Source organism: Elgaria multicarinata, chromosome 13 (genome assembly GCF_023053635.1).
Source record: "Elgaria multicarinata webbii isolate HBS135686 ecotype San Diego chromosome 13, rElgMul1.1.pri, whole genome shotgun sequence".
Taxonomy (NCBI): domain Eukaryota; kingdom Metazoa; phylum Chordata; class Lepidosauria; order Squamata; family Anguidae; genus Elgaria; species Elgaria multicarinata.
The window spans coordinates 29,910,753-29,925,000 of NC_086183.1; the positions used below are offsets into that span (position 1 = coordinate 29,910,753).

Consider the following 14,248-nt stretch of genomic DNA (forward strand, 5'->3'; position numbering starts at 1 on the left):
CACCTATTTTTTTTTTTAACGATTGATGGTGTACCCTTTCCTTAAGGCATATTTGAACACTAGGTGGTCATTAAGGCTGCAGGTGCAGACTCGTTTCCTGGACTTCTTTGTTCATCCTGTGGTGGTCGCGTCGGCCCTAGAGCAGCCTTCCTCAGCCTGGGGCGCTCCAGATGTGTTGGACTGCATCTCCCAGAATGCCCCAGCCAGCTGGCTGGGGCATTCTGGGAGTTGTAGTCCAACACATCTGGAGTGCCCCAGGCTGAGGAAGGCTGCTCTAGGGTCTTCTGTGGCCGTTTGCTTGACTTCATACAAGTTTGACAAATTGGTGATTTTGGGAATGGCTGTTTTACGGCCTTCCATGATCAGCCTTCTATATCTGACAAAGGCGTTTCTCCCTGCAACTGCATTGGGGTGGCTGGGGCATTCTGGGAGTTGTAGTCCAACACATCTGGAGCGCCCCAGGTTGAGGAAGGCTGCCCTAGAAGATCTAGTCACAGAGAAAAAGCTTGGGGGAAATACTTCAAGTAACAGAACTTTTCAACAGGAAAAATGGAAATGTTAACTGGGTGAAAAAGACCCTACTGGGATCCACTTTGCATGCCACAGATCCAGCAGGGCGATGAGGAGAGCCCGCCCAGAGTTGGGGCACTCCAGGAGCATTGCCACCTTTTTTTCTGGCCTTGCTTCTATGCTCTCAAACCCAGCCTGGCATACAGAAATTTAGCAGGCAAAGTTTTCTCACCACATCATCTTCTCTGTAAGTGGCGGTGGTAAAAGCCTGCCATTCTCATTTCGGTGTGTCGAGTTCCTCTTAAAGACGTTGGGAGTAAAGGCAAGGGGAAAAAGGATATGTCAGCCTTGCAACCTAGTGCGGGAGTCAGTGGTTATGCACCCTCCTCTCATGCAAGCACTGAGTCATTTCTGACTCTTGGAGCGACGCCAGCTTTCGCTGACCTTTTCTTGGCAGGCCTTAGAGCGGGGTGGTTTGCCGTTGCCTTCCCTGGCTGTTATTCCCTTTCCCCCAGCTAACTGGGTACTCATTTTACCAACCTCGGGAGGATGGAAGGCTGAGTCGACCCGAGCCGGCTGTCTGAAACCAGCTTCCGCTGGGATCGAACTCAGGCCGTGGGGAGAGTTTCAGCTGCAGAAACTGCTGCTTTACCGCTCTGCGCCACACGAGGCTCGGTTATGCGCCACTTGCCCTATATTCGCTTAAGAAGAAAGAACAAAGTTCGCAGATTCTGATGTTTGAGATATTATAGCGTTACTGAATGCCATCGGCCCAGCCAGTTCTCACAGATGATCGACAGAACCTGGGCTCTGGTTGTGTGATCAGACGTTTTCATCGGAAACCTTAAAAGCACCTGAAATGTATTGACTATTGAATTTAGGACTACAGAGATTCGACTTGGATCACTTGAGCCAGAGTGCTTTTTAGGCTTCTGCTGCTGCTCCTCCTCCTATCCTTTCAGCCTAAATGAGCTGACAAGGTAAAGAAGCAATTTTGCCCTTCAAGATCAGGAAGAATATTTCCTAATCCTGTGGGACCAGGTGGCACCGCCTCCTCCCGGGTTTTATAACCTAGCGTGTGCCTTTTTAGATGATGATGATGATGATTCTTCAAAGTGAAGAATGGCATTAGGCTGAATTGCACACTTATACCCCTTGCATTAATTAACTTATGCTATCTTTAAGGACACAGAAGTAGCCATTTTAAACCCAGGCAGACGCTTTGCCCCACCTAGCCCAGTACTCTCTGTTCTCAGCTGGCAGGGTCTCCCGAGGACTTCAGGCCCAAAACATTCCCAGCCTTGCTATATTTGATTTCCACTTCAACTGGGAATACTTGAACCTGAGTTGGGCCCATAACGCATGCCAAACAAGTGCGCTTTCCCTGAGCAGCAGTCCTGTTTCATTTCCCATCATCCTAATAGAAAGAAAGGCCCGCCCGCCCGCCTGCACGGCGCTCCCGGGAAGCTTGCCCCCTTTGCGTGTGACCTTCTCTGTTGTGCGACCTCCAAGCAGGCAGACGATGCTCTGAACATAAAGCGGAGGAGAGGCTGGCTGAATTGGTCCAAAGGCCTCACTTCTAGCATCTGGTTTCTGATGCTCGCTGCTGAGTTGCTCACAAGCGGGGCGTGGTGCCAATGTGTTCTCCGCAGCCTCCGACATTCGGAAGCCCACTGGCTCCATGCCTGCAAAAATCCCAAGGAGGCAGCGCTCCCCACCCTCACAACGTGCAGGAGGCGGCTGTGTCCCACAGAGTCCCCAACTGTGACACAAAAGGCCACGCTAGTTCTGACTCCATCTGCCTCCCCAACCCCAACAGGAGGCTACTGAAACCCCTACTGTCAGAGTCCCGGTGGTCCCTGGCTCTCCTCAACACTTGAGGTTCGGGTCCGTGATTTGCTTCCAGAGCTGGAGGGTCTGCTGGGGGCTACGCCGGTGAACCAACAGGAGCTGGCTGTGCACGCAAGGGTTATCACGATCCTTCTCGGCGATATCGAAGGTCTGGAAGCCAGGATGGGCCTCCGGGTGAATACCCAGGGCTTGGAAGCACAGCCCTGTGTAGACGTCGTCAATAGGGTAGAAAGCTATGTTTCGTGAGATGAGTTGGAGCCACTGGACTAAAGCTCCTGAGAAGATGTAGCCTCCACCCCCGGCATAGGCCGGGTAAGGGCCCACGTAAAACGATTCCGGCACATAGTATTTGCTCTTGCGGACGCGGAACGGAGAGGCGTTCGCCATTACCTGGCCTGTGTACAGCGGCTTGTGGACATCCAAAGAGCCCAGGTAATCCAAGACCTTGGGGGTGTTGATAAAAACGTCGTCGTCCCCCTTGAGAATGAAACGGACGTCCCCGCAGTGCTCCAGCGTCCAGTTGAGGAAGAGGAAGTCCTTCAGGGTCAAGTTGAAGAAAGTGTCCTCGAAGTCCCACATCAAGATGTCACCAAAACTGCGGCTCTCGTACTCCACCAGGTTCTGCAGGCGGGGCCCGTAACGGCCCTGGGCAGTGCCCAGCAAGAAGACGAGACGTACCGGCAGCCCGCCGGGGTTGATCTCCCGCCCCCACGTGTCTCGTACCGCCTGGCGAGCGGCAAAGTTCCCGGGCAGAGACTTGATGGCCAAGAGCAGGAAGGTGTGGTTCTTAGCGCTGATACACTTGGTTGGCTGGTTGAGCAAGAGCGGAAAGTTCCGGCATTCGTCGTATAAAATGAAGTTCCTGTAAAGCTCCGGGTAGGAGTCAAAGTCTTTGATCTTGGCCACCCTGTCTGCCGTTCCAGGCCCGAAACATTGGTTCCAGGAGTCATTACTACCAGCCTGCATGGCCCGGAAGAGCCAGTGCTGTTTGGCGTTCCAGTAGGCTTTCGCCCTCGGAATGGTCTGGCGCAACTGCTGCAGAGAGTTGTTGAAGTGCAGTTGGAAGGACGCCAGCGACTTTTTGTCCAAGGGCTGGGCAGGTGTGACGGAACTGCTTTGCCAACCGGCCTCGTGAGGGGTGGGGAACCGCTCGTCCTGCTCAGCAGTCCACTCGATGTAAGCCTTGAGGGCCACCAGCGTCAGCAAAGCGGTGGCTACCGTGAGGCACCGCGAGCCTTTCATCTTGGTCCTGGAAAAAAGAGCAGAGGCAAAAGGGAGGGTCGAAAGGGACGGGAAATAAACGTGACAAGCGTAGTCGTTTTTGCAATATTTTGGACTTATTGAGCGCTTTGGAAGATCCAGAGCGCTTGATCTCATCTTTACAAGGGCTTGTAAATTAGGTCAGCCTCATTCTTCCTGCACTGCAGAGGCTAAGAGTGTGTGGCTTGCCTAAGGCAGCCTGCTGACTTCAGGGTTACAGCGATGAGATCCGAACCATGGATTTCCTGTTTATTACTTCTGTATTTATTGGATTTCCTGTTTATTATTTCTGTATTTATTGGATTTCCCATTTATTATTTTTGTATTTATTGGAAAAATATTTACCCTACTTTTCAGCCAAAAACAGCCTCCCAGAGCAGCTTACAAAGATCAGACAATCCCTGTCCTCAGGCTTACAATTTAAAAGATATGACACAAAAGGAAAAGGAATTGGAAGGGAAAAGGGAGAAAAGCGAACTCATGCACTATTTCTTAGGATCACCACAAAAGTTGTTATAATGGCCACTAGAGTGTATACAGTTCAAGGGGAAGAGGGACCAAGAGCTGTTGGTCTCTCAGCAGAGCTGATGGAGGGGCCCTGACTTCCTTTCACTCCCTCTGCTGCAGTGTGATGGAAGGGCTTCTGCCAGGTGACCATTTTGATGGAGGGAAGACCCTGAGGGGGGGGTGGCTTCTAGGCAGAGCTAATAGTGGCCCTGATGGAGGGTGGCTTCTAGGCAGAGCTAATAGTGGCCCTGATGGAGGGCGGCTTCTAGGCAGAGCTGATGGTGGCCCTGATGGAGGGTGGCTTCTAGGCAGAGCTGATGGTGGCCCTGATGGAGGGTGGCTTCTAGGCAGAGCTGATGGTGGCCCTGATGGAGGGTGGCTTCTAGGCAGAGCTGATGGTGGCCCTGATGGAGGGTGGCTTCTAGGCAGAGCTGATGGTGGCCCTGATGGAGGGTGGCTTCTAGGCAGAGCTGATGGTGGCCCTATATGATACCTGTGATACCTGTACATTTTCAGACGTGGGGCATAGCAGCATGGGATGGATGGGGGAGGAAGAATTATTTTAATTGGAAAAAAACTGTTGAGGGGAAGAATTAATGCCCTTCCTACAGAGGTGTTAGACTACAACTCCCAGAATTCCCCAGCCAGCTATTTCCCATTTCCTTCTTGCAAACAGCACTTTCAGGGGCAAGTAAGAGCTGTGAGCTGTTGTGGTGATGAAGCGAGTAATTTTTGGCAAAATGCTGGTGTTGTACCCCCATTCCAGTTTGGGGTCCCGCAGCTGCATTTCATTCAAAATAAAAGTTGTAGAAATCAACCCCATGTTTTCCCACTGCTGCTTTTGCCTTTTTTTTTCCTTTCCATAAAAGAGAGCCTTTTCAGACATTGGGGGCGGGGGGGCACATTTCCCTACTGCCGCTTTGCTCCCTGTTTCTGTCCCACAATAGCTATAAATACAGCTTCCTCTTTCTTCACACAGGGAAGAAAGAGGAAGCAAACGACAACTACATGGCCCATTCAGTGGGTGTTTTTATCGCGCTGCTTCTCCTGCACACAGCAGGAAATGGAGGCAGGTATCGTTACAGGAAAGGGGGAAAAAAAGGATTTTCCAGGTCTTATTTTTTGACGGAAGAAAGAGCGGAAGAAGCAAGAGGCGGACGACGTCATCATCAAAAGGACCCGCAAACCTCTGTGAGTTGCCAGTAATGAGCATGCAATAAAACACTAGTCTGATGATGCTCAGAATCTTTTAAGAGGATAAGATGGACCAGGTGCACTAGACCTGTTGACTGGGGCCATAGCTAGACCTAAGGTTTATCCCTGGATCATCCAGTGGTCAAACCTGTTCATCTAGGTGACACACAGGGGATCCAGTGCTCAGGCAGGGGTGAACCCTGGATGATCCCTGGATAAACCTTAGGTCTAGCGGTGGCCATGGTGTGCTAGGAACCAAAACACCCTTAGATTTGGCTGCCAGGAACTTGAAGACGGTATTTCCCAAGGTCATGAATACTAGCTTGCATCTAACCCCACCCCACCCCGGTTCTTATCTTATTTGCATGGCACATTATCGGTGTAACGTCTGCCAAAGTAGGTAAGTCACCTTGCGCTTATTATGCCTCTCACAAATCCCGATGATAAAACCACACACTGCAAGGACTTACTTGCTTTCTCTACTTGCTTTCTTACTTGCTTTCTCTAGGAACGCTTCGGGCGTTGAAATTTTCAAATTCCTCTTTGGAATGACTTGATCCCTGCTTCTTGGACGAATGCAACTTAGGGGGCAACCCTAGGCATGTTCTGACAGACAAAAGGCCTACAACTCCCAGCATGCCCCAGCCAGCAGTGCTGAGAGACGTAGGCTTTTTCTCTGTCGAAACATGCCTGGGATCGCGCCTGTACTTATTTGCCAGATTTCACCACTTCTCCAAAAGTTACAACGCCGTCCCCAGGTGTTTAGGCATATCAAAACAAGCATTTAAATACACATTTAGAGAGAAGATATAAATTTAAATACATATAAAATTCTATAAAATATGCATTTTGGGAAGTTTAAAAAAACCACAACTTCACCCCCAAAGATTAACACAGAAAATGAAACAACGGGTTAATTCCTGCAAAATAGACAAGGAAACAGATATTACCTCAGTGCTAGAAGCTGTCGGCCTGGTCTTTTCCTGCAGCAAAAGGGAAGGGCAGAACAGGTGGAGTGCTTTAAACTGCAGGGATGTGATCACGTTTTTGAATGCTTCCCCAGTGTTAATAACTCCCTGCAGGAAGAAAACCAGCAGAGCTGTCAAAGGGCTAATTCTCCGCTTGCAAGGAGGTTTCGATTGTTTTTCTATGATGATGATGATTATGAGCAGGGTTGGGCATTTAAAAGTGGTATCTGCCACCACCTGCAACCCGAAGTGGTATAATCAATTCATCTCTTTCTGTGGCATGCAGTGGAGGCTGGTGACTCTTATGCCAGTGGGGCGTTGAATCCATTCTGGGTTTCAGTCAGGACTCTAAAGGAGATATCCAAAGTGCTGAAACCGATCGCCAGAATGGCTCCAGCACCTTGAGTAGCTCCTTTAGAGTTTGACTGAAACCCAGAGTGGATTCAATGCCCTGCTGACATCGGAGCCTCTAGCTTTCAGTGGCTGCATGTGTAGACCCATCCATAAACGCATCACCTGAGATGTGGATAAATAGTGCCCGGATGGCAACAATAATGGCTGCACAGGTGAGGTCAAAACAGCGAACTCCAGAACACCCCCTCGGACAGTAAAATAAGGCGCACATGTGATTTAATGCCTTTGCATATCCAAAAGAGCAGTTGCCACATCTTCCTTGGGAAATGCTGGAGTTCAAGGAGAGGTATAATGATACCTCCAGATCCGCTTTTCCCTGTAGTAAATCTTTTCCCTCCCTTCCTTCCAAGGTCCTTGGATAGATTTAAAGTCTAGCATGGCTTCGGCACCTGGGCTCCCTCCTTTAGAGTTCTGACTGATTGGAACTTTAAACCCAGATCGGATTCGCTGCCCCATTAACGCCAGTGTCACCAGCTTCCACTGCAGCCAGCGTTGCCCTATTTTCCAAGTCGAGCGGATCGTGGCCTTCCCTAGTAGTCTAATAAGCCCTGCGACTTCCTAGTTTTGATCAGCACTGAGGGTGCCCACGCACGATCCACAGGGTTGCTGGTTTGAGCTTCCCTTTGCATTAGGTTTGAACATTTAATCTCTACCAATGTAGCAGGCTTACCTGCTGTCAGATGAGGGTGTCGGTTGCATCTCTGCATGCATCACTTCTGTAAAGAGAACTCCTTAAAAAGAAAGAAACCAACCAACCCTGAATGTAAAACCTTTTGAGAGCTGTTGAGGAAATCAAGCTAGGTGGTTCTTTTACCCATGCCCATAAGTATAAGAAAATGGCTCTAGAAATCATTACCTATATAAACCATAAAGTTCATGGCTTCCTGCTTCTTTAAAACATATTTTAAAGGCTGCAATTGCTTTTACAATTAAGCTGATACTGAAACCATGTCACAAGACAGGCAGTGTCCACGCCGTCAGCTGGAGGGTGGTTATGTCTGCAAGGCAGGATAACCGATGAAAGAAACAGATGGAGATGTTTTTCCTGTAACTGTTGCAATACCCATGTAGTGTCTTCTAGTCAGAGAAGTACTTAAACTCTGTACATGCCTAAGTGCTTTGCTTCTCATTGGTTGTTGTATTGCAGAGCTGTGTTATGATTGGTGGGAAAGTTCTGCCATTGTATCTAAGGGGAACTGACCCTATAAATATGTTAGCCTTTCCTGAAATTCTTGGGCAGTTCCTCAGGTCTTCTGAGACTGTCACCCTGCAGCGCTGCTTGTAATGAACCTTTTAAAGAGAGAGAAATTGTGTCTTGAGAGTCTGTGACCACCACTCAGCGAACCACAGGGACCCGTGGTTTCGGGTTCCACCACAGAGCAAAGGCAAAGTGCACAGCCAGTGTTAATTCAGGGGAGTGGGGGAGTGTTTCCGCTATCAGAAATTCGGAAGTACCAAATCAATCAGGTGCGGCATCTGCTCTGTGTGTGTCTGTGTATTTTGCTGTGCATGATACATCACCATCCATTGCTAAGTACCCTCTGAAAGGCCACTTAGTGCCCTAATGTGAACTGGGAATTGGTGCTCCCCCCCCCTCACTTCCTGGCATGGCTTGCAAAGAATCCATCTCCAAAACAGCAGGAACCGTAACATCACAAGAGGCTCCATCTCAATTAACCCGCGCCCCCACCCTGGCTGGCTGCAGTCAGACATTAGCAAGAAGGCCACGCTGTACCTGGAATGAGCTGGATCGCACAGAAGAGGAACAGCGTTGTCTTTCTACCAGCTTATCCTGTGCACAGCTGGCAGCGTGGCAGGGACCTTCTCCGCGTTCATGCCTGTTGGAACTCAGCACCTGCCAAAGTATTCAAAAGACACAAGCCTGAGTTTTCAGATGAATCATAGAATCATAGAATAGCAGAGTTGGAAGGGGCCTACAAGGCCATCGAGTCCAACCCCCGGCTCAATGCAGGAATCCACCCTAAAGCATCCCTGACAGATGGTTGTCCAGCTGCCTCTTGAAGGCCTCTAGGGTGGGAGAGCCCACCACCAACCTAGGTAACTGATTCCATTGTCGTACTGCTCTAACAGTCAGGAAGTTTTTCCTGATGTCCAGCCGGAATCTGGCTTCCTGTAACTTGAGCCCGTTATTCCGTGTCCTGCACTCTGGGAGGATCGAGAAGAGATCCTGGCCCTCCTCTGTGTGACAATCTTTTAAGTATTTGAAGAGTGCTATGAAACCCGTCCCCATCTTACCCCATTCCCCCCACCTTGCCCTGTCTTCTAACAGCTGTGATTTCCTTCCCTCTGACAGGTACTAGAATTGTTTCATGCATGGGCCAAAGAGAGGCACTGACTGGGTTCACACAACACAATAACCTAGAGTATGGGTGTTGAATCGTGGGTTGTTGTATTGTACGAGCCCAGCCACACTAACAAGCTATGGGCCTATTCAGACAACATGCTAAGCCATGGTTAGGCCGCTAACCCTTTTGCAGGAAATGGTTAGTGACTACGTTTAAACAGTGGTTATATAGCCACCATGGTTAGGAATGGTTCACACGACACGCTAAGCCATAATGTTTAGCTCAAAATGCTTAACCACCGTGGCTTAGCGTGTTGTCTGAACAGGATCAATAATTTGTTACCCACAAACAACCCACGAAGATAACTCATTGTTTGTTGTTAAGTTGTAAACTCTGGGTTGTTTGTGGTTGGGTTCTGGAGAATTTGAGGTTCAGTGTAGAGAGTGGTGTCTTTTGAGGGTGGTCTGCTGATAGTCCGTTGGTGTATATTAATCAATACTGATAATAAAGTTCAAAAGTGAATGTGTGAGAGAAAGGAAAGCATGTATGAGAAGAGAGAAAGGATTGGATGAGAGGTTTTAAAAAATAGAGTGTTTTTTAACTGTTTTATTATGAAACAAAGCTTGTGAACTTTTAAAATAAAATTTTAATCAGTTTGTTTTAACTCCCACAAAAATCCCACGTGTCTGTTTGGCAATTATCATCTGCAGTTATTTACATTTAACACCCACTCTGACAATAATTCACCTCAGTACATATAATTCACAGCGTTTTAATTTATTACTGAAATCCTTCCAATTTAACCCCGTTCTCCACGTAGTTTGGAGAAAGGCGGTGGTTGTCCCTCGCCTCAGGCTCCTCTAGTGGTGGGGCTTAGCATGAGCAGGGAGTGTCCGCAGCCAGGCCTGTTGTTCAGAGACTGTGTCGTGGCACCCACGACTCAACAACCCACGATTCAATGACACTGGGTTGTCGTACTGTGTGAAGAGCCACATGGCTGGCACCCCTAGAAAGCCAGACGCCCAGATGGCCCACCCTTCTGGCCCAGCAGCTGAACCAGCCGACTTAAGATAGCAAAGGTCCATAGACTTAAGTGTCCATTGTCGCAAATGTGACCATCAGAGGAAAATGAGAATATCCTGTCAGGCACCCCATGCATCATGAATTGAAAGGATGCAACCGGGGGGGTTTGCCAAAGAGGCGTGCCCTCTCCATGTTCCTGGACTACAACTCCCATGATCCTTCCCCATTGGCTACGTTGGCTTGGGCCGATGGGAGCCTGCCAAAACCACGTTCCCGACCCCTGTTCTACGGGTTGCTGTCCGCCGCCATCTGCCACACCCTCCATGTTGCTCTTCGAAGAGGGATTCTAAATATAAACCTCAGCAGCGTTCTTCCTCGCTTTGACGTAAGTCCATCCGACATGATAAGGCACATTCCCGGCGTGGGAATTCCAAACCTCCGTGTGTTGGCAGCAAGCTGCCAGCAAGGCTGCTGAGAGAACTCACAGGGCCTCGAAGCAAATACCCGTCGCTCCTTCCATAAATGCTGACGCCGGCCAGGGGATGAGCCCTGTGCAAAAACCTCCCCCGTTTACATTTATTTATTTATTTATTTATTTATTTATTTAAACAACCTGTTGGTTATTTTTTTATTACGGTTTTAATTTTTGTGAACCGCCCAGAGAGCTTCGGCTATTGGGCGGTATAAAAATGTAATAAACAAATAAATAAATAAATAAATTTATTATATTTTTATACCGCCCAATAGCCGAAGCTCTCTGGGCGGTTCACAAAAATTAAAACCATGAAGAGCATAAAAACAACCAACAAATTTAAAACACTAATACAAAATACAATATAAAAAGCACAACCACACAGCAAAAATTAATATAGGTTAAAATATGAGATTAAAACAGCAAAGTTTATATTGAAGTTAAATTAGGTGTTAAAATACTAAGAAAATAAAAAGGTCTTCACTTGGCGTCTAAAAGAGCATAATGTAGGCGCCAGGCGGACCTCTCTGGGGAGCTTGTTCCACAGCCGGGGCGCCACAGCAGAGAAGGCCCTCCTCCTAGTAGCCACCTGCCTCACTTCCTTTGGCAGGGGCTCACGGAGAAGGGCCCCTGTAGATGATCTTAAGGTCCGGGCAGACACATATGGGAGGAGGCGTTCCTTCAAATAACCTGGCCCCAAGCCGTTTAGGGCTTTAAAATGTCAGAAGAGCCCTGCTGGACCTGACCCAAGGGCCCACCTCGTCCAGCACTCTGCTCACATAGTGGCTGACCAGCTGTTGACCTGGGACCCACAAGCAGGACAAGGGTGCAGCAGCACCCTCCCACCCATGTCCCCCAGCAACTGGTGTACAGAGGCTTACTGCCTCTGATACTGGGGGTAGCACCCTTTGAGGATTGATCAGGGAGGTGGCAGCAGGCAAAGTAATTTGAGCGACTAACACATCAGAAGAGCCCTGCTTTATCAGACCCAGGGTCCATCTAGTCCAGCACTCTGTTCACATAGTGGCCAATCAGTTCCCCCTGGGAAATTCACAAGCAGGACAAGGGTGCAGCAGCACCCTCCCGCCCATGTTCCCCAGCAACTGGTGCACATGGTCTGCATTGCCAAATGCATGCAAAGTCAGGAGGCTCCATGGAAAATATTACACCCCATCTAATCATACATTTGGGGGATAGGACACAGTTGCCTTAAGGGCAACAGGGCGTAATCCGATGGATGTTTACACAGAAAAGAAGTCCTACAACTCCCAGCATGGTTGGCTGGGGTATGCTGGGAGTAGGACTTTTTTCCTGTCTACGCATCCATCGGATCACACCCTAAGAGTTGTTCTGGTCCTCTCCAATGTTCGGGCAGGTCGCGAAGGATGCCACCAGCCCCTTTCTATTGCAGAGGGAAACGTCACAACTCGATGTGTGTGGTTTTCATGAGAACAGATCTCCCCCGGTACCTTCTCTACCCAACCAAAGCCTAAAGCCCTATGAGGGACTCACTATGGCCCAAGCCACAAAGAGCAGATCGCCTAAAACAACCTGCCCCAACCATGCCAGCTGGGGGATGATGGGAGCTGTGCTTCTGGAGGGTGTGAGCTTGGGGAACTCTCAGCCACAACATGACCGTGTGGGAAATCCACGGGGACCTGACATTCGTTTTGAAAACGTTCCCCATGCATGGCCATGGCTTTCCTCTTATTTGATGCACACCCCTCACTATCGTGGGCAGATCATCAGAGTTCCTCCCACAACTTTCCGATCCGAAGAACATCAGAAGTGCCGTGCTGGATCAGACCACGGGTCCATCTAGTTCAGCACTCTGTTCACCCAGGGGGGATCTACACTACTGCTTTAAAGCGCTTTATAACAGTTTTGACAACTGTTGGGGCCCAGGACACACTGCATATACAGGTTTCAAAACGTTTTCAAAGCGCTTTAAAAGCAGTAGTGTAGATCCCACCCCCCCAGTGGCCAACCAGCTGTCAACCAGGGACCAACAAAGCAGGACATGGTGCAACAGCACCCTCCCGCCCATGCTCCTCAGCAATTGGTGCACACAGGCTTACTGCCTCGGATACTGGAGATAGCACACAACCATCAGGGCTAGTAGCTCTCTCTATTTTCTTTAATGAGAATTCACATCATGAATCACGTTAACACTCCATACATCAAAGCCACGGGTACATGTTATAGCCATCTGCCTGACTTACACCACCTCCAGGACTTTTAGCTCGCACATTTTAGCCTAGCGCTCATCGTTCCATAAAATATTCCGTAAACAGAACCATGAAGTTCAAGCCCCACACGCAGCAAAATCTTTCCCCCTTCTTCTTCCCCTGTCACACTCCCCAAGAGAACAAACTGTATTAACAACAAGACCGCCCCCCTCTACAAAAGCCATGCCTGCCTGCCTTCTCTGTATCAAAAGCATTTCAACCACTCTCTCTTTTCCTATAAGCCCTGTGTCACGCACCCAGATGTGCAGTCCAATCCTAAACTGGGCTTACTCAGGAAGTAAAGCCCCAAGATGCCGGCAGCGTCAAAGTAAACAGGACTGGAAACATGCAGGCAAATTCTATCCATGTCCATTCAGACAGAAGCCCTGCCTTGTTCAGCAAAGTTTACTCTCAGGAAAGAGTGCACGCAGCATGACGAAGAATAGGCATTGCCCAGAGCAGAACCAGTGCTCACCTGAAACCCAGGTGAGACAGAGGAGATTCTGGTCTTCTTCCTTTTCTTTCTCTCTCTCTCTCTCTCCTCTGCCTGGTTTCTCTCTCCTTCGGTTGCTCCAGGCGATGTGGGTGTCTCACTCGCACAAATACACTTGAGACAGACACACACGCGCGCACACACACGCTGACACCCAAAGCAGAAAGGAAACCTCCCTCCTCTTGCAGAACTGAACATGAAACTCAAACTACCCCTCTTTGTGAAAAGCAGGAGAGGAGAGAGGAGAGAAGAGGCAGGCAGGCAGGCAAAGAAGGTGCACAGTTTTCCTCCCCACACACAAAGCCGGCGCAAGGGTGGGGCATTTCGTAAAAGTGTCTTAATATTTCATCTCCTATCAAATATTCATGCTGCCAAGAAGCTGTGTGGGAATCGCTGGTTCCTCAGCGGCTGGGAAAGTGAACACTTCCGCCCACTGGGGAGACTGAGGCACAGGCACCCAGCTGGGGAGTGCATGGCGAAATCAGGAAGGTGGCCCAGGTTTTTCCCTTGGACAACCTGAATGGCAGGGAGAACCCACCCTCCTGGGGAGAAAGGGATTAGGCAAACAAGGGCACACTGTGGGTGGTTTCCTCCCGGACGGCTGTGGCTCCTTAGATGGTTACGTAAATGCCAGATAGTTCAACAGGTGGAACAACATCTCCATGGCAGAGAAAAACTACAAAGCTCACAGGGCTATTCTGAGGGGGGAAATGTGTTGGTGGTGGTGAGAGCCATGGACTCCTCAGAGCAGGGCTGGGCCGCTTGTGGCCTGCCATGTGTTTTGGCCTACAGCTTCCATCCTCATGAATTGCAGGGTGTGGAGACGGTGGATGGGGAGATGTTTTTCTCATTCGCTCATAGTCCCATGACGCTAAACAGTGGGAGATTCAGGACATATAAAAGGAAGGAGCTTTTTCACAAAGCAAGTAGTTAAACTATGGAATTCGCGACCACGATGCTGGGACAGCCACCAGTTTGGACAACTTTAAAAGGCTATTAGATAATTTCATGGAAGATAAGGC

General features: G+C 49.2%; 1 protein-coding gene across 2 annotated transcripts; it reads right to left on the minus strand.

Annotated features, from left to right (window-relative positions):
* Positions 1–961: 961 nt before the first annotated feature.
* Positions 962–13,272, minus strand: B3GNT8 (UDP-GlcNAc:betaGal beta-1,3-N-acetylglucosaminyltransferase 8). 2 transcript variants are annotated; one of them, XM_063140231.1, is made up of 5 exons: positions 13,209–13,272; positions 8,440–8,559; positions 7,375–7,435; positions 6,273–6,398; positions 962–3,610 (listed from the first exon to the last, which is right to left on the minus strand). In XM_063140231.1, exon 5 carries the CDS (start codon positions 3,601–3,603, stop codon positions 2,380–2,382), a length of 1,224 nt encoding a protein of 407 aa, XP_062996301.1. In that variant the 5' UTR covers positions 3,604–3,610; positions 6,273–6,398; positions 7,375–7,435; positions 8,440–8,559; positions 13,209–13,272; the 3' UTR covers positions 962–2,379. The 2 variants fall into 2 exon arrangements, with proteins under 2 accessions (XP_062996301.1, XP_062996300.1); XM_063140230.1 differs by lacking the exons at positions 8,440–8,559; positions 13,209–13,272 and adding an exon at positions 7,561–7,651.
* Positions 13,273–14,248: the final 976 nt, after the last annotated feature.

Bases quoted from the DNA above. Each gene is read 5' to 3' on its own strand.
- B3GNT8 (XM_063140231.1), bottom strand. From the start codon at position 3,603: ATGAAAGGCTCGCGGTGCCTCACGGTAGCCACCGCTTTGCTGACGCTG.